The sequence below is a fragment of the Pseudonaja textilis genome, chromosome 7 (assembly GCF_049901715.1).
Source record: "Pseudonaja textilis isolate UNSWEBS1 chromosome 7, rPseTex1.2, whole genome shotgun sequence".
Classification (NCBI taxonomy): Eukaryota; Metazoa; Chordata; class Lepidosauria; order Squamata; family Elapidae; genus Pseudonaja; species Pseudonaja textilis.
Window position 1 is genome coordinate 21,267,369 of NC_141996.1, and position 17,950 is coordinate 21,285,318.

Sequence of the window (17,950 nt, forward strand, 5' to 3'; positions counted from 1 at the left end):
TGAATTGAGATGAGATAATTAAAATAAAATTGAGAAAATTAAAAGAGGGGAAAAACTATGTAGAAAATGTAAAACAGTAGTAAGATATGGAATAGAACACAAAAATGAGCATGCAATTGAGTTTGTGTATGTATGAAGAAGTGTAAACCGGGACCATGCTATTTAAAAAAAAAGATGTTTTATTTGTATTATGCTTTTTCTGTGTGAAAACCCAAATAAAATTTTCAAAAAAACAACAGTGTGTTTTATATCTTGTCGTTCAGGACAACTACTCTTCCAAAGCATTTTAAGCGCAATCTAAGCAGTTAGAAACCGAACTGCAATTTTTAGTTTTTAGGCTCGTGTGATCTGCTGTCGTCGGACCGGGGGTGGGTGCGACTTACGGGGTGATTTGTTTCCCCCCCAGATTTTGTTCTTTTTGTTATTTTTATTGGGTTTTTTTGGTGTTTTAAATATGGTTTTACATTTTGTAAGCCGCCTCGAGTCGCCATGAGGGAATATTATATAAATTCAATGAAAAAATATTTGAAAGCAAGAAAGCTTCGTAAGGCTGGTGGTAATTATTTTATAAGGGACAATGAAGAGTCGTGCCAAATATGAGTTCCTCAATTGACCGTTATAGTTTTAAAAATTCCACAGGGGAAAAAAACCCGAACGTTCCATGAAACGGCCCAACTTGATCCAACCCCCCCATTAAAAAAAACAAAACAGAACCGCAGCAGTGCGCATGCGCTAGAATTATTTTCCCTCTCCTCACGCAGCCTCTGTAAGCATTCTCCGCCGATGTGGGGGGGGGAGGCGTTTTCTAAGGGCGGAGGTTCATAACTGTAAAGCTTCAGAAAGCCTGGAGCATGAATAGAGGAGAGGCGGAGTTACGGCACAGTCACATGATTTATGGTCCAAATATGGCCGGAGAGGACTTCGTTGTCGGGGAGGCGACCGCCGCCGATTCTACTACCACCAGCACCTCCTCCACGACGACTCCGTCTCCGAAGCACAAATATTCTAATCTTGGAGAGAGCCGTTACCGTTCTCCGCCTCAGGAGCAGATATTCATCTGCTCGTTCCCACTTTGCGATGCCACCTTCAACCGGAACTGGAAATTGGACGCTCACCTGTGTCGGCACACGGGAGAGGTATAGGAGTATGAACTAAAGAGGGTACCTGGCGCGCCAGGAACTAGAGCGGTGATTGGGTTAGTGGTCGGAAAACAGTTCCTGAAACGACCAACCGTTAGTCTCGAGGGCTGGGCCGAGGGCGGAAATAGAGCTTTGCGGAAGGATGGGCGGCAGTTTCCATTGGGCGGTGGGCGGATGACCAATCATTAAGAAGTAGCTTCTGATAGGGCGGTCGTTGAGAAGCGCATGCGCAGCGGTTACTATGGCAATTGAGGCGCTGGTTCGTCCTTCGGGCGTCTGTCTCTCTGGGTTGCGTGTACCGCAAATACGAATCCGTGGATTGGAGCTCGAGTCTGGATGACCATCGACTGACCTCAGCTAGGCTGAAAAATCTGGGGGCCAAAGGAATGAAACTTGGATTTAAACAGAAATTGCTGCTGTTTGTTTTTATTAAATCCCTTGGGCTCCCTTACAGAAGTGGGGAGCTCCACTTAACCTGATGTATTAGTTTTAATATATGTTAATATTATGATTTTAGCTAATAGATAATAAACGTGGGATAAAAATAGAATGAAAACTTGTATACAAATTTTTACTGTAGAATGGTGATGGACTACATGCAACTCATTTAATTATTTACACTGAGCTGACAGTTCTAACTGCTGCTTCTTGGTCCCCAGAATCACTTGAGGAAGCAAATTATCCTACTGTCCTTTTCTCCTCAGTGCAAAGTTGTATATTTTCCACCAGGCAAAGACTAGCAGAGAAGATAAATACTAATACTAATACCCATTGTTCTCTTCTGGAGCATTCTGGGTTTAAACTGGGCACCAAGACAAAGTTGTCCTCTCATCAGCATCCAGTAGGAAACAAAATAGCCTGACTCAAGATTTTAATCACTGTCAAGTGTCCTTAATACGTGTTACCCTGTTATACTACTGTTTTAAAAACAGATAATTTTTTCACCTAAATTATGGATCAGTTTTGATGGCTGAAAATGAATGATAGGGGTGTCTGAGTAACTGGAAAGTTTTGTCCATTGTGGATCAGGTCAGCCTTTAAAACTTGGTGGCTATAGACAGTAATAGATTGTTAAGAAGGTGTCGAGTGGATTGGCAAAATGAGAAATATCTAATACAACTCTGGGGAAACAATAGTTGCTCATCACCAACAAAAAGTAGAGAAAATGGAATATGAATGGGAACTGAGAAATCAAGAAGTAGACATTTAAAAAGAGAATTGAAACAACATTTTAAAAAATCTTTTTTTAAAATTTATCAGCGCCCCTTCGTTTGCATTTTTGAAGGCTGTGGAAAAGGCTTCACTAGAGGTTCCCATCTTAAGCGTCATTTTCTTACACATACTGGAGAAAAACAATTTGTGTAAGTATATTATCATTTGGGCAACAATTCTGACACCAGTTTGTATAGCTTACAACATAACTAGATTGCAATGTTTCATTGCTTCGTTATATTATAAGTTTTTATTAACTGAATTTATATTGGTATGTGTAGCAGAAAGGAAACAAATCTAGTATTGCTGACAACATAAATTATTTTTTATTTAGGTAGATGTTAATAACTCCTTTATATATTTAGATAGATGTTTAACTGTATTGGCTGAAATCAGTGTATTTGTATTGAGTTATTTAAAATCAGGCATTTGTTCTAGTTATATCTACTACAATGTATTCATTTTTATTATACTTTATTATTTCTATAGATGCACAGTAGATGATTGCAATAAAACATTTACAACAAAATCAAACTTGAACAAGCATGTTCTACGGAGACATCTTCAGAGGAAATACATAGTAAGTGCCTCTATTTCTTTGCTACTTCATTCCAAATATTAGGAAATAGTTTTTGAAATTTATATAATTTAGTGAAGTCTTTTCAATTTTGGCATTCTTAATGTGAACATATTAGACTTTTTGCCATAATCCTCAACCAAATTGGGTAAGGGACAGGTTGATGGTGTATTGAAGTCTTCAACATCTGTTGGAAGTCTCCAGTATCTGGAAAGCACAGTGCTGTAATACTATAGGCCAGTGATGGCTAACCTTTCCATCCTCGTGTGCACACACGCATGCCTGTAGCCATAAAGCACTACGCACGCAACTCCCCCTGCACATGTGAGCAGACCCCCCGTGTGCATGCCGCATATTAACTATGGTTGAAGTTACACACTCTAAGCCTTAATCAGTTGGTTTAGAACCCGTGTCAAACTCGATCACGTCAAGGGCCGGATCTTAATCTATTGTGACATTTTTTGCCTTTGCAAAGTGGGATGCCAGTTTGACAGGCTTAGAATATTTTGTGAACTTAGATCTTGCATACTTAGGTTGTAGATCAGCAAACCTATCCATGGCTTCCTCTTTGCCTTTGCAGTAACAGAAGATGGTGTACATCCCTCTAGATCACAATTTGTTAGATATGAGGCAAGGACTATTTTTCTTGCCATAGTAGATGGGTTACATTCTGAAAGAGGTTTGTTTGTGCAGATTAATTTCAGCATTGATGCATTCTCTAAACTACATTGGATTAATTACTGAAGATTTGGGGTCATTTTTGCTAATTTGTACAATTACATACCCATAGTAAGCCTTTTGATAGAAGATAAAGTATATAATAGATTGTGAGTTTATTGTGGATTTTCTCTGACTGTAACCAAATTGATTTTCCAAATAGTGTGACTTTGAAAAATGTGGACAATCATTTAAAAAGCACCAGCAATTAAAAATACATCAGTCTCAACACACTGGTGAACCATATTTCAAGTAAGTGAAACCTTTTGATACTTTGCCTATTTAGTTAAAGCCTGAGAATGAATTTTATTAATAACTTTAAGGATACTTGCAAGTAGGAATTATAAGTTTTTACCATAAGGAAGATGTTATTAGAGGTCTCCAAATAGGGCTGGCATAGCTTAAATTCATATGTGACAGGAAATATTAAAAAGTTCACTGCTTATTCCTCCCTCTGATCTGGTGAACATTATACTTCTAATATTTTAGTGAAAATTGGTACCTCATGTAAAAACAGTACATTCATGTTCTAAAGCACTTTTTCGGAGTACTTTGTTACTTGTTCAGTTACAAGGTACCAATTTTCATACTTTTTATTTTCATCCCTTCTTCGATTGTTTAAATTGACCTGAGTTTTCCAATCACAGTATTTGACTACGCACCTCAGAAGTTTCCAGTTTTAACTTTGGCTTGTGTTTATTATTTAATAGACAATGACTGCCAAATTTATTTAATGTAGTTATACATCAAAATATATAAAACTAAACATAATCTGTGAATGTAATGGGATATATATGTGGCATTCTTTCACTTCCTGGTCTGAATGGAGAGATTTTTCTCTTAATGTTTTTATTGAAAAGTGATTTTACAGAATGAAGAACTGAAGGGAAAAAGTTTATTTTCAGTTGCAAGAGAGTTTATACCTCACATTTCATTAGCAGTGAGCTTTATTTTCATTTTGAGTGACTGTTTTTTGTCCCACAGATGTGCCCATGAGGAATGTGGAAAGCGCTTTTCTTCACCCAGCCATTTAAAACGTCATGAGAAAATTCATCAAGGTAATTAATTATTCCTTTTGTTTCAGTAATGCTAAAAGAGTAAGAATTGGGGTCATGTAGTTATTTTAACCACGATTACTTGAATAAGCTAAAGGAATTCACACAATCATAAGAAATAAATGGAACATATTATATAAATTATTAGACAGTTGAGGTGCAATGCAAATAGAAAGTATAATCATGAAAGCCAGCTTATCACTTTGGGCCACTCTTCTTCTCAGCCCAAACCAGCTCCAGGGTAGTGGTTGTGGGGAAAGTAGGAAGACTTGTTTGATATGTTCACTGCCTTGAATTATTTGTAAAAATAATAGTGGTGGGGTACAAATAAAAAAAATGCATTTTTTAAAGCCAGTTAACGCCAGTTTTTTTTTTACAGGTTATGCATGCAAAAAAGAGAGCTGTTTGTTTGTTGGAAAAACCTGGTCAGAATACCTGAAACACATGAGACTCAGTCATGTGGGTAAGTATTAAAGTTGCTGTAGTTACTTTGATAATTGAGTCAGCATACATTAATTGATAAACACATCTTAAAAGTTACGCAGCAACTGTTATTTAAAAAGATATGTTACATGTTACAGCTCCATTGACTAGTTTTTCAGTTATAGGTAGACCTGGACCTATGACCAAAATTTATGTTTGCTAAGAAAGAGTTTTGCCCCATTTTATAACCTTACTTGCCAGTTGTAAAATGAATCACCAAAGATATTAATTTAGTAACATGGTTTTTAAGAGAATCTGGCTTCCCCATTAACTTTGCTTGTCAGAAGGTCGCAAAAGATGATCACGTGACCCTGGGACACTGCAACCACTGTAGGTACATGCCAGTTGCCAAGCATCTAAATTTTGATCACATGACCATGAAGGTGCTGCAATGTTTGTAAGTGTGAAAAACTGTCATAAATCATTTTTTTCAGTGCCATTGTAATTTCAAATGGTCACTAAATGAATGGCTATAAGTCAACAACTACCTGTACTCTATTTCCACCTTCAAGAATAAAATAAACATTTCATAAACAATACACCAACCTTTGATTCACAGATTCTTCTCATGCATATTAAGTGAGGTGAATATGTAGATATAATACGGTACATGTGCAAGTAAAAAATGCTCATAGGATCACACGGAAGATTTGCTGAGTCCACTGTCCTGTTTTCCAGCTCTGACTGACTGGATATGTTTGAAAAGTCCTCAAGAAGCATGTGATGTAATATCACACTCATCTGTTTCTGTGGTTTGGTATTCAGAAATGTGCCTGATCCTCAAGTAATATATAAACATAGTAGCTATAGTCTGATTCAGATTCCCTTATAAATGTTTTGATTTGCTCTTAAATTTGAAGTATTGTCTTGTCATTTGTTGATGTAATATTTGTTCTTTAGAATTGGGCAACTAATAAATTCAAATAAAATAACCACTTAAACCAAGTATGTCCAGCCTTTTGACTTTCCACTTGGACCGCACATAAGATACATAATATAGTGAACGTAGATGACAATGTAATAATGTATATTAAAAGTTTAAGATCTTGTGGGGCTGCATTACAAGCTGTCCAGGGCCGGCGTGGCCTGTTTGGCCACTGATTGGACACACCTGACTTAAACAGAACACTCTTCTGAAATTGCACTGCAGCTATGCAATCCAGGGAAAAAAACAATTGCTTAAAGAGTATCTCTCATACTTCAAAATACCATTCCTTTCTGAAACTGAATGCTGCACAGCTGTGATTTAATATGGTCAAGGTAATATAATATATATATTGTTCTTTGTAAAGATATTTCAAGAATTATGCTTAATAGAAGCTCTGCTTCTACCTCTTGTTTTCCTTTTCCATTAGAACCAGTTACCTGTGAAGTGTGTTCCAAAACATTGGTTCGCAAAGATTATCTGAAATGTCATATGAAAACTCATGCTGTTGACAGAGAAGTTTTTAAATGTCCAAAGGAGGGCTGCAAAAGAACATACACAACAGTGTTCAACCTTCAAAGTCATATTCACTCATTTCATGAGGCAAAAAAACCTTTTGCGTGTGACCATCCTGGCTGCGGGAAGATTTTTGCGATGAAAGTAGGCATTTTTAATACTATTATTTGATAAATATTGTTCATTTTCTATTTCAGGTCATAAAAATTAATTTTTATTTTTTACAGCAAAGCCTCATAAGGCACATGGTACAACATGATCCTGATAAGAAAAAGTCGGACACAAAAGTAAGTCAAATTCTTGAATTTTCTCCTAGTAGGAGCTTGAAAAAAATGGAACAAATGTATAATTGTGAACATGAAACACACTGCATTCCAGAAGTTCTCCTGAACTTCTCTGAATAAGTCATAATTTGTTCAAATAAAAAATCCAGAACATTTTTGTACTTCTGGGTTCGGCTAAAACAAAATACAGATTTTCTAGTTCTCAGAACAAAGCTTACAGAGATCCTGAAGTGATGTTATGTGGTAAGTAGGGCAAGGCCAATCTGTCTGAAATTATCTGTTCTGATGCAAATATTTTGCACTTGTATAATAACTAATAAGATTCTCTAGGGAATGGGATATACAGGCATTATTCATGGTAGTCATGTTCTCTAAAATTGCTACTGACTACTGAATTTAGTGATTGCTAAAACCTCAGCTAGGAGGTGCATGTTGGGTGATTCCAATGTTTTGCTACTCTGCATGTGCAAAAATAAGTGGAAGAGCACCAGGCATTGTTTTTGCATTACAAAAGCATTTTTCCAAATAAGTGAATTTGCATATGCAGAATGTGCAAATAAAGAGAATTGCCTGTGTATAAATCTTCAGTAGAGTTCATGCAAGTGGCTCGGTTTAATCATGAAATGATGCAAATCCTCAAGAAAAAAGACTGGTCCCATTTAAGCTTTCATGAAGATTTTCTTAAAGCTTATGCAGTCTTCAGAAGGATGGAAGGCCGAGTTTGTTATTAAAATACTTACAGGCCTCAGCCTTCCCAGATTTTCAGAACAGTGCCACTCTACTATCAATATAGCCACTTTGGGAGTTTTCCCACTAGTTATTCCAGGATAGCCTAAGGGCATTAAATGCAGGGTCTTTTGTACCTGCCCCCCTCTCAATCTCTACCTGAGATTAAGTAGAGAAAGATAGAATCTTGCTCCACTTTGGTGCTTCTTCCTGCTTCCGTGCTTCTTCCTGTTTTAGTTAGCCTTTCCTTCTCCCTCCTTCCAAATTGATCCAAGGTTCCCTTAACCCTGCTGTGATATTACAAAACCCAGTTGGCCAGACTGGTAATAACAGACAGTTTTATTGTTAACTATTCTCAGATTTTAATGACAAAAAAGGGATATTCTATTACAGTTTTTTTCTTTTGGATCTTGCTTCCTAAGAAACCACAACAAAAGCGGAGTCTGGCTTCTCACCTCAGTGGATATATTCCTCCAAAAGTACAGAGAAGAAACTTATCTCCAGTGGAAGAATCTGTGCCTGCAGCAAGCAGCAAAGAGCAAGTTGCTGACGGTTGAAATGCCATTCCTTGACAAGAGTTTTAAATCTGCCTAACAGTCATCATGAGATGCTCACAAAAAGTGGCTTTGAGAGGGTGGTCATTGCCAAGTTTATAGAACTGGTACAGAAGGCTGAAGCAAAATGACTTGTGTTCTTTTCCCATTCCATTTTTAGGAGAAAAAACAATCAGTGCTTGGTTACATCCGAGTCTGTAATGTTGCTTCCATTCTCCTTCTGAATATCTTTAGTTTTCTCCACAAGATTTAATTTCTGGATCTCTTTCTTTGATAAATGTCTCAATATACAGGTACTCCTTCCTTCTGCAGCAATAGAGGGCATGGAGTGATATGTGGCTTTCTCACGCATCGTATCCAAAATCTTATCAAAAAATGTTAACTGAAAATAAGACAAATTGGCTTAATGAATTGAATATTTTTTTTGCATCAGTTAAGAAATGTTGTTAAATACAACCAGTCATTTTATTTTATACAAATAAAATAACAGACCCTAAAACTGGCAAACTAAAATTCAAACAGTACAAACACTGGCTTGCAGATCTTCATGAACATGAATGAAAGTTATATTTCTACCTCTCTGAAAATTTACAGCTGTCACTGTTCCCAACTTCACTCTCTGAAGCTCACTGCATCTTCCAGTTCCTAAGTCAAGAACCCAGGAGTACTGATTTCAAGCTAATATATACTCTCTCTGGTTTTAATGATGCTTCCTTCAAGTAACGGTATAATTTCAATTGCGTAGCAATAAGTGGGACAACATTATTTCACTGACAAGTGTAACAGTAGGCAGTACAAAGACAGCAAGTCAGCATTTACTGTCTTGACCCAGATGAAACCATTTCCTGGCAATCTTTCTCTTCAGACTGAAAACCTAAAGCCCCCTTTGGTGATGCAGAATTACAAGCAGCCCAGCCTCCATTGCAATAGTGAAATATGCTGGAAAGTGGAACACTAAATTGGTCTTTTCCATTTGACATGAAACAGTGATTTTAGAAACAACTTACAATACTATGATCTCTGCCAAGATCATACCTTAAAATGTTCCAATAAACTTACCATCTTTTCTGGTCCATCTGAAATATTTTTTTGACGCAGTATAATTTTCACATGGTACTTCTTGTCAATCCATTCCTGAATTTGTTTTACTTTTGTACTGAAATCGTGTTGCTCTGTAACTGTGGTCATTTTAATAATCTTTTGTTGAACAGGCCCTGTTAAAATAAGATCATGAGTCAAGCCAATTCCTTTCAGTTTATTAAAAGGATAGAGTTCATATAAATTAAAAAGTAAAAGCAGGCACACCCACCCACACCAATCTTGTCCCATTTCAGAGGAAATCAAATAAAATGAAATATGGCCTTACCGACAAAACGCTGCCTACCCCTGGCTTAATGTATTATGTGAGCCAGGCTACCATGGCTTAATAAACCATAGCTTATAATAAACTGGGACTTAGCATAACATCTGAATTGCCAATATGTTTCACAGAAGCCATGCATACCTGCTTTGGGGCTGGCTTTCTCGTCTCTAATTTTGAGACGCTCTTCATAAATTTGTTTTCCTGTCATTAGTCCATACTTGGGTGGATCTGTTTTTTCAGACAGCAGGACAAGATTCATCCCTCTTTCATCCATAATACGAAGTACATTTACCCTATGCATTTCTCCCATGTCTTCGCCATTCTCATCAATTAGTTGTATCCTGTTGTATGGGATTCTCCTCCCAACACTTTCAAATGTTTCTTTGGCATTTTTCTTTTTTGTTTTCTCTTCAATAACTTTTATACATAATGCTCGACTGCTAGAGCCTTTCTTATCATGTTTTGTTTTTAGCCAAATCTGAGCTATTGTTGTGTTTTTCTCTGGCTGTGTCCTGAAGCTGGCAATATACCGTGTTATGGAATTCACTTCTTTCCTTCCAGCCAGATCCAGTAATTTCTTCAGGTATAATGACATCATTCTAGGATGGGAGCAGAAAAATAAATATAATCTTGGAATCAAAATTTATTATTTTTAAGTTCATTGTCAACATCTTTTTAATGTAAAAAGTTCATCATGTAAAGTTATATTGTTTGAAATTTAATTTTAAAAGTTTAAAACTTTTAAACATGTTTTTAAGACACCTTGACAAAGAAAATATTAAACTATTAAATGCTGAAAAACTATCTGTGATTAGTTCATTTTTATTGAATAGACAAAACTGCAGATATTTTTTAAAAGTTGTGTGAATGTGCTATTTGTTCAATAAAGTGAACCCATACCCAAAATATTAATGCAACATAGATATAAGAAATAATATGTGTATAAAACACTTATAACTCATATGACAAGGCTAGTTATATACTGACATTTTAAATTTAAACAGTATGTTAAGATACCGTTGCTTAATACTGGATTATTCAATAAGCTGTTAATCTAAATATTAAATTTAGAAGCCATGGTTTAATAAATGAGATCAAAAAACAAGGAAATGAAATTTAAGCTTAGTGTGATCTAACTCAGGTTCCCCAAACCCTGGGCTGTAAACTGTTCAGAAATGGGCCCATAGTGGCTGTATAACTATCCAAAAAATGCAGCCTTGTAAAAAAAATGTACATTATGTAAGTTTTTTTGCATGTATCGTCTGTGAGGTTACAGCAATCTTTGTTTAACCAGATGTCCTCCAATACGTGGAATTACAACTCCTGTAATTTCTTTAAGATATGTTTATTATAGGAAATTTCTATTCAACACTTCAGGAACACCTCAGTGACGTATTTTCTTTTCAAAACCCATTTTCTGTAATAGAGAAGGCCAAAGAACATGTTAAAAACAATTTACAGACCTCTGAGGAAGTGTGATAGAAAATTGCCTGGATTAGAATAAACTTAAAAGCTTTATTGGTTTTTATTCTGTCATAGAACTCCTTGCAGAATCCTTGGGATGCTGGATCTCTAGTCATTTTTATTCTTAAATTTAAACTGCAAGAGAGCAGCAATCCCCGTCTTTTATCATCTCATTAGTATTGGGGCAGTGGTTTCCAAATTTATGTTCTCCACAAGTGAAGCAGTGATTTTTAAGACTTGTGGACTTCAACTCCCAGAATTCTCCAGCCCGCATAGCTGGCTGGAGAATTCTGGGAGTTGAAGTCCACAAGTCTTAAAAGTTGCCAAGTTTGGGGACCCCTGCGTTAGGCCAGGGCGTGTATCCCAAGCCAGGCGACCCAAGACGGCCGTTTCCTAACCACTTTCATAGAAATAACTCAATCTGCGGCTTCTTTAAAAAGAAAAGAAAAAAAAAGAAAAAACCCCACCACTGCAAATACAGGGGTCCCTGCCTCGCACGGGGAACCAGCGCAAGATTGAGAGACTCACCCGATCCAGAAGCCCCAGTGCAGAAACTGGGGAGGGAGGGGAAAGGAAAGGGCGGGGATGTCCAGAGAGGAAGAGGAGGAGCTCGCGAGCTAAGGGGGCGGGGTTAAAACCTCCCGAAAGCCATTGTCTGAGGGGAGTCTCCGTCGTTCGAGGTCGCGGTTTCCCCGAAGGGTTTTGCGGGTTTCCCTCCTCCTCAAAAGGCACCTGGACCTTTTTTTAATGTTTTTTGCTTGAAAACGTTTCGCTTCTCACTCGAGAAGCTTTCCTCAGTACGGGATGAGAAGCGAAACGTTTTCAAGCAAAAAGAAAAAAACCCAAAAAAGGTCCAGGTGCCTTTTGAGGGGAAAAAAAAAAAAGCACCTCAGGAACTCTTCCTTTGATTTCCTTGGAACCGTCTTGTCGGAGAGCCCACGTCAATCCAAGGGAGCTTGCCTCCTTGCGCATGCGCGCCTTTCTTTCCTCGCTGCCCAAGGCCTGGGCTGTTTCCACAGCAAGTGGCGCTGGAGGCGACCGGGGCGAGCTTGCGTGTTACTCCGAATCCTTATCATTGGGGCGTGTGTGTGCGTGTGATGATGGTGTCCACGTTTCTTAATCCGACAGCCAGTGGAGTAGAGTTGGAAGGGCCATGTTCTACCTTTGGGAGGGAAAGGCAGAGTCCTTGTGGGAGTAAGCAGCCGCCCCGCTCTCTCCGCCAGCCCTCTTGCTTTGGCGGGGCGGACGAGGGGGACCCGCGCGAAGGAAGGGCGTATATACCAGGGGTCTCCAACCTCGAGAACTTTAAGACCTGTGGACTTCAACTCCCAGAGTTCCTCAGCCAGCAAGGCCTTAAAGTTGCCAAGGTTGGAGATCCCTGGCATATACCTTTGTTTTGGCAGGAGCTCCGTTCTCTGAACTTCCTGTTTAGAAGGGACCCTTGTCCCCAAAACTTCAATCCGAGCTACAAATATTTTCAATACCTTTGCTTTCTCCTGCTGGCAGTTTCATCAGAGCAAGGAAGTAAGCAGTGTACTAAAAAGCAGAGGCATCACCCTGCTAACAAAAGTGTGCCTATAGTCGAGGCTATGGTTTTTCCCAATTGCAATGTATGGCTGTGAAAGTTGAGCCATAAGAAAGGCTGAGTGCCAAAAGAATTGAGGCCTTTGAACTCTGGTGCTGGAGAAGACTCCTGTGAGTCTCTTGGAGACCTAGAGGAGATCAACCCTGACCGCTCTTTAGAAGGCTAGATCCTGAAGATGAAACTTAAAATACTTTGGCCACCTAACGAGAAGGAAGGACTCACTGGAGAAGAGCCTAATGCTGGGAAAGATTGAGAGCAAAAGACAAAGGGGACAACAGAGAATGAGATGGCTGGATGGCACCACTGAAGCAGTAGGTGTGAGCTTAAATGGACTCTGGAGGATGGTAAAGGACAGGAAGGTTTGGAGGAATGTTGTCCATGGGGTTGCAATGGGTCGAACACGACTTCGCAACTAACAAAGGAAATACGGAAAGTAGATGAGCAAGCAAGCAGTTAGTACTGGCAGTTGTTCCTCACAACCATCGCTTGCCTTGCCCAACAAGCGAGCCAGTGATCACTGCCTAGAGTCCTTTGTCTTTGTTGCTTCATTGCCTACCTGTCTTTGGGAGAGGTTCAACCGATCCCTCTTGTCCCCTTCTGCCCTTGCTTCAGGATTGGGGTTTGGCTAGTGTAAAGAAAAGAAGAATTAGGGGCAACATGATAGCAGTATTCCAGTATTTGGGAGGTTGCCACAAAGAAGAGGGGGTCAAATTATTCTACAAAGCACCAGAGGGCAGAACAAGAAACAATGGTTGGAAACTAATCAAGGAGAGAAGCAACCTAGAACTAAGAGGAATTTCCTATCAGAACAATTAACCAGTGGAACAGCTTGCCTTCAAATATTGTGGGTGCTCCATCACTGGAGGTTTTTAAGAAGAATCTGGACAGTCAGTTGTCTGAAATGATATAGGTTCTCCTTCTTGAGCAGGGGGCTGGACTAGAAGACCTCCAAGGTCCCTTCCAGTTTTATTCACTGCTTCAAGAAGCAGGCAATGGCAAAAACTGCTCCCAAAGTCTTGCCAAGAAAACCTCAGGGACTTTCCCAGACAATTGCCAAGAATCAAGACTAACTTGAAACCCCTCCTCCCCGCCCCAAATAATAAACCATGGGTTAAAAGCCACTGGCTCATGAAACCCAATAAAGCAAATCGCATTATTAGCTAAAATGTTATGTAGGAAATGTGGCTTGCTTGTTTGACACTTAGCACATTCTGTGATTCCAGCCTTTCTCCTTTTAAGATCTACGGACTTCAACTTGGCTAAAAATGACATGCTATAAATACAACCCAAAAAATGGACAATTAAGTTAAATTCAATCTAACATTAACTAAAAATACTGTTAATGTGTTACATGTATTTAACATTTTGCTTGTCTATCACATTAAAAATTATCTGGTGGCAGTTTGATTTAGAAGAAGAATTGAACCTGCCTGCTGGAGACAAACCTTTTCCAAATCAGATGTGCTAGAATACAGCTCCTGTCATCTGCAGCCAACATACAAATATGAAGCTTCATATGGAATTTCTCACTATCTTGAAGGCTAGAACTAGTACAAAACACCTCCTTGTTTTGTGTAATGCTGCAGAGGGCACTGCTACCTTTGTCTTGAGAGGAAACTGCTGTTAGAAGCTTCAGCTAGGACTTTCAGACCATGTTTATGGGAATATGCCATGCGCATGGAGATGTTGTAAGAACTGTACTATTTCATAGGATTCTCTTATGGTGCATTTTATCTTCTTGATTATTTGCTGTCTTAGACATTGTGCAGAAAGCAGGATGTAGATTACAAAATCCAGCTCTTTGAATTGGATTGGAAAAGAAGGAAGAAGCCTTGCTCCTGATAGTGCATCAGAATTGGGTGCTTCAAAGAACGGGCTCTTTGTTAGCTCTACCATATCTGGCTGCAGAAAAATGAACCACCACTACATGCAATATTTGCTGGCATCTATGGGTCATTATGAATTTTGTAGCTTAGTTGTGTTTGCCTATCTTTTTTTGTAAATGTTAATAATAGAACCATAGATTTGTTTCTTAGAGATCATCTAGTCCAACGTCCTATACACCCCAGGATCTGCTAAAGCATTTGGACAGATGGCTGTCCAGTTTCTGAAGACTTCTTCAAGAAGCAACCTTTGCTACTGGTTAACAGGTCTCACCGTTAAAAAACAACTCCTAATACTCAGATTTATTTCCCTGTAGTTTCAACCTATTGGTTCTGACTTCTTGTACAACAGAGAACAAGTCCCTGCTCTCTGTTATTTGACAACCTTTTAGATATCTGAAGACTGCTCTATTTTCTAAATCTTGTCTTTTTCAGGCTAAACGTATTCAGTTCCTTTAGCCATTCCTTGTAGCACTTCCAGAACTATGCATTGCTAAATTCTGGATCAGTTGTAGCTTCTGAGTGGCTTTCAAGGGCAATCCTACATAGAATTCATTGCCAGTGTCCAAACAAAAGGTGACTAAGGCATAGGTGACTGTAGGATTAGTCTCTCCATTCAGGGAAGGGCACAGTGGGCACCCGAATCTGTCTAAAAACCCTGCCAACTACAGCTCTCATTGTTTTTATTTTTTGTTTACTTAAAGTTGCAAGTCTAGGATGATACCCAAACAGTGTAACAGTTGTACCTGTACCTGTAAACCAGTGTACCTGTTTATGGCAGTGCAGGCCCACCTTGAACTAATGTCGCCAAAAAGGAATCCTTGAATCATAGATGATAGGAGCAAGTGATGCTGGAAAAAATGACAGGGCCCAAATATATGTTGAAGGTGTCAGGTTTGCACCTGTCTGCTATATTTGGTCATAATTGTCCAAACAAAAGGTGACTGAGGCATAGGTTAAAACTCAGGCATCCCATAATGTAAAAAGTTGCAGTCAGGAAACTTAAAAAAAAACCCCATAGAAAATGGGTATGGCCTTTCTGCAGTTCTGACTCAAGTTAGTTTTTATATCTTCCATAATCACAAAATTAACTATATTCACTAGTTCTATAGAAGTCTTTTTCAGATTAGATGAGGTATTGAAAAAGTGAGCAAGTTTTGGAATGTGGCAGAAAATCTACAGTTTAATAATTTCAAAAATATAGGAAATATATTTTCAGCATCAAAGTTGAAGTATTTATTTAATGATTCATAATCATAGCTGTATATAGGAAATGGATTGTGACAAGTGTGTTGGGAAGTTTGTACTGCAGCTCCAAAATGTCCTTTGATTTGCATATTGTTGATAGAGAAGAATAGAGGAGAGTCCGTGTGTGTGTGTGTGTGTGTGTGTGTGTCTGTCTGTCTGTCTGTCTGTCTTTCTGTCTGAGCATACTTTCCTTGGCTTTTTCCCAGGTAAATATATCCATCCAGAGAAGTAAAAGGATATTTTCATTTTTATGCGAAAACATAAAATAGTTTATACTTGGCATCATCATGATCAATCAGAATGGAGCTGGAAGGGACCTTGGAGGTCTTCTAGTCCAGCCAACTGCTCAAGCAATTTGAGACAAGTGGCTGTCCAGTCTCCTCTTAAAAACCTCCAGTGGTGAAGCAACCACAACTTCTGGTGGCAAGCTGTTCCACTGCTTAATTGTCCTCACTGTTAGGAAGTTTCTCCTTAATTCCAGTTTGCTTCTCTCCTTGATTAGTTTCCACCCATTGTTTTTTGTTTTGCCTTCTGGTGCTTTGGAAAATAAGTGGACCTTCTCTTCTTTGTAGCAACCCCTCAAATATCGGAATACTGCTATCATGTCACCCCTAGTTCTTCCTTTCTCTAGATTAGCCGTACCCAGTTCCTGAAACCGTTCTTCCTATGTTTTGGTCTCCAGACCTTTAATCATCTTGGTTGCTCTTCTCTGCATTTTTTCCAGAGGTGAAGAAGATCAGCAGCATCCTACTTTTCAAAGGTTATAAAATAAGACCAGAACTGTTATTTATTTCCAGTTCAACCAGAGGCTTACGGCAACATTCAAATGCTGACAAAATGAAGTTTACAAAAATCCCAGCCATCTTTTATAGACTGGGTTGGGGAGTGGTGGCAGACGGGGAATGTAAACCACAGTACCATTGTAGAAAAACACTGCCCAGATTTTTAAAAGAAGCTAAAACAAGCCCCATGGGTTTCTTTGGCTGGCAAAGCTATAAAGTGACACAAATTACAGACCTTGTAACAAGTGTCCTAAATGTCTATTTAAACATGGCAGCTCGGCACAGGCTGTTCTGTTGTCCTTTGGATGCATTGTTCAGTAGCTTTTCCAAGTTGGCTGAATTCAGCTGCAAAAGATTTTTGAAAGCTGCTTTGTTGGCAGGCTAGGGGGACACATCCACAACCTTATTAAAGTAGAAGTGAATGCTCTCCTTATTTTTTTCTCCCCCCCCCCTTATTCTTTTGGGGGTTCCCCCTTGTTTTTCTTCTCTTTCTTTTTTTGCAACAGTAAATCTACTAATTTTACAGTCAGTTGAACAGCAATAGATTAATTTGTTTAAAGTCTGTATTCACAAAGCCAATGTGAAATTCACTGCCTTGAATGCCCTAAGCTACAGTGTGGGTTTTTCTTCTTCTTTTTCTTCTTGGAAGAGTAGACACCATTGCAGATTGCCCAAGAATGATCCAGGCAGTTTGCTGTCACCTGCTTCTCAGCACCCAGGTGCTGACCTCTCTGTTTATTCTCTACCTTCTGACAGTCAAGCAACTGTGTGGAGCTTTTGTGTGCCACAGAGACTTTTTTCCGAGTGACAGGATCAGTTTTCTTGAGCAATCACAGGAAGCTGAATAAAGAGAAGGTTAAGGGCCACTGCGAGGGTCAGAATGGGTTAAATTTAGTTAACATCAGAGGTTATAGCTTTTAACAAGGAGCCTGAGTTTGAAGATGCAATTTGTTTCTTCTTTGTCAATCATTTTTTTTTATCTCTATTGATAGTGACAGCTTAACAAAGTTTTTATACTCTGGCTTTTTTTCTCCTCTCCTTTATCCCAGAGAAAAGCGCTGCGATGGTCCAAAAGAGATGCAGGTGGAAAACAACTTTATAAAGCTTCCATGATTTTCAAATTGAGGGCTGAAAGTAGGTTCCCTGCCTGGCCAAGTCAAAATTAATTTGTAGATGTTAAAAAGACAGACGTGTTATTGGCAGAAGCAGGAATTGGTGGTGGCAGTCTGTTTTCTTGGCTACATTATAATAGCAAAGTCTTTGTATGCAAAGGTTCTTTCCTAGACCCTTTTCATTATTTTCTCTCTGCCTACCACCAGGAGGGATCTAAGTGAAATCTTCTGAAAAAGATTCCTGATAAGATTTTTTTTTCTTAAAAAAACACACAGAATAGTGCATTATGTTTGCTGCTGGTTAGTATATAAATTAAACACTGTA

At 38.7% G+C, this 17,950-nt stretch overlaps 2 protein-coding genes across 3 annotated transcripts; one reads left to right on the forward strand and one right to left on the reverse strand.

Annotated features, from left to right (window-relative positions):
* Positions 1 to 885: 885 nt before the first annotated feature.
* On the forward strand, positions 886 to 8,716 carry GTF3A (general transcription factor IIIA). The gene is made up of 9 exons (XM_026708815.2): positions 886 to 1,136; positions 2,400 to 2,500; positions 2,841 to 2,931; positions 3,809 to 3,897; positions 4,630 to 4,703; positions 5,080 to 5,163; positions 6,539 to 6,768; positions 6,852 to 6,911; positions 8,057 to 8,716. Exons 1-9 carry the CDS (start codon positions 888 to 890, stop codon positions 8,189 to 8,191), a joined length of 1,113 nt encoding a protein of 370 aa, XP_026564600.2. The 5' UTR covers positions 886 to 887; the 3' UTR covers positions 8,192 to 8,716.
* On the reverse strand, positions 6,809 to 11,952 carry MTIF3 (mitochondrial translational initiation factor 3). Of its 2 annotated transcripts, none has more exons than XM_026708818.2 (4): positions 11,544 to 11,952; positions 9,693 to 10,150; positions 9,248 to 9,402; positions 6,809 to 8,570 (listed from the first exon to the last, which is right to left on the reverse strand). In XM_026708818.2, the coding sequence occupies exons 2-4, from the start codon at positions 10,147 to 10,149 to the stop codon at positions 8,361 to 8,363; spliced, it is 822 nt and encodes a 273-aa protein (XP_026564603.1). In that variant the 5' UTR covers position 10,150; positions 11,544 to 11,952; the 3' UTR covers positions 6,809 to 8,360. The 2 variants fall into 2 exon arrangements, with proteins under 2 accessions (XP_026564603.1, XP_087793329.1); XM_087937203.1 differs by lacking the exon at positions 11,544 to 11,952 and adding an exon at positions 10,786 to 10,807.
* Between the last annotated feature and the right edge of the window lie 5,998 nt (positions 11,953 to 17,950).

Bases quoted from the DNA above. Each gene is read 5' to 3' on its own strand.
- GTF3A (XM_026708815.2), top strand. From the start codon at position 888: ATGATTTATGGTCCAAATATGGCCGGAGAGGACTTCGTTGTCGGGGAG. The intron at 2,501-2,840 runs GTAAGTATATTA...TTATTTCTATAG, and splicing joins ACTGGAGAAAAACAATTTGT to ATGCACAGTAGATGATTGCA. The intron at 3,898-4,629 runs GTAAGTGAAACC...TTTGTCCCACAG, and splicing joins ACTGGTGAACCATATTTCAA to ATGTGCCCATGAGGAATGTG.
- MTIF3 (XM_026708818.2), bottom strand. From the start codon at position 10,149: ATGATGTCATTATACCTGAAGAAATTACTGGATCTGGCTGGAAGGAAA. The intron at 9,403-9,692 runs GTATGCATGGCT...TTATTTTAACAG, and splicing joins GAAAGCCAGCCCCAAAGCAG to GGCCTGTTCAACAAAAGATT. The intron at 8,571-9,247 runs GTAAGTTTATTG...TCTTATTTTCAG, and splicing joins CAGATGGACCAGAAAAGATG to TTAACATTTTTTGATAAGAT.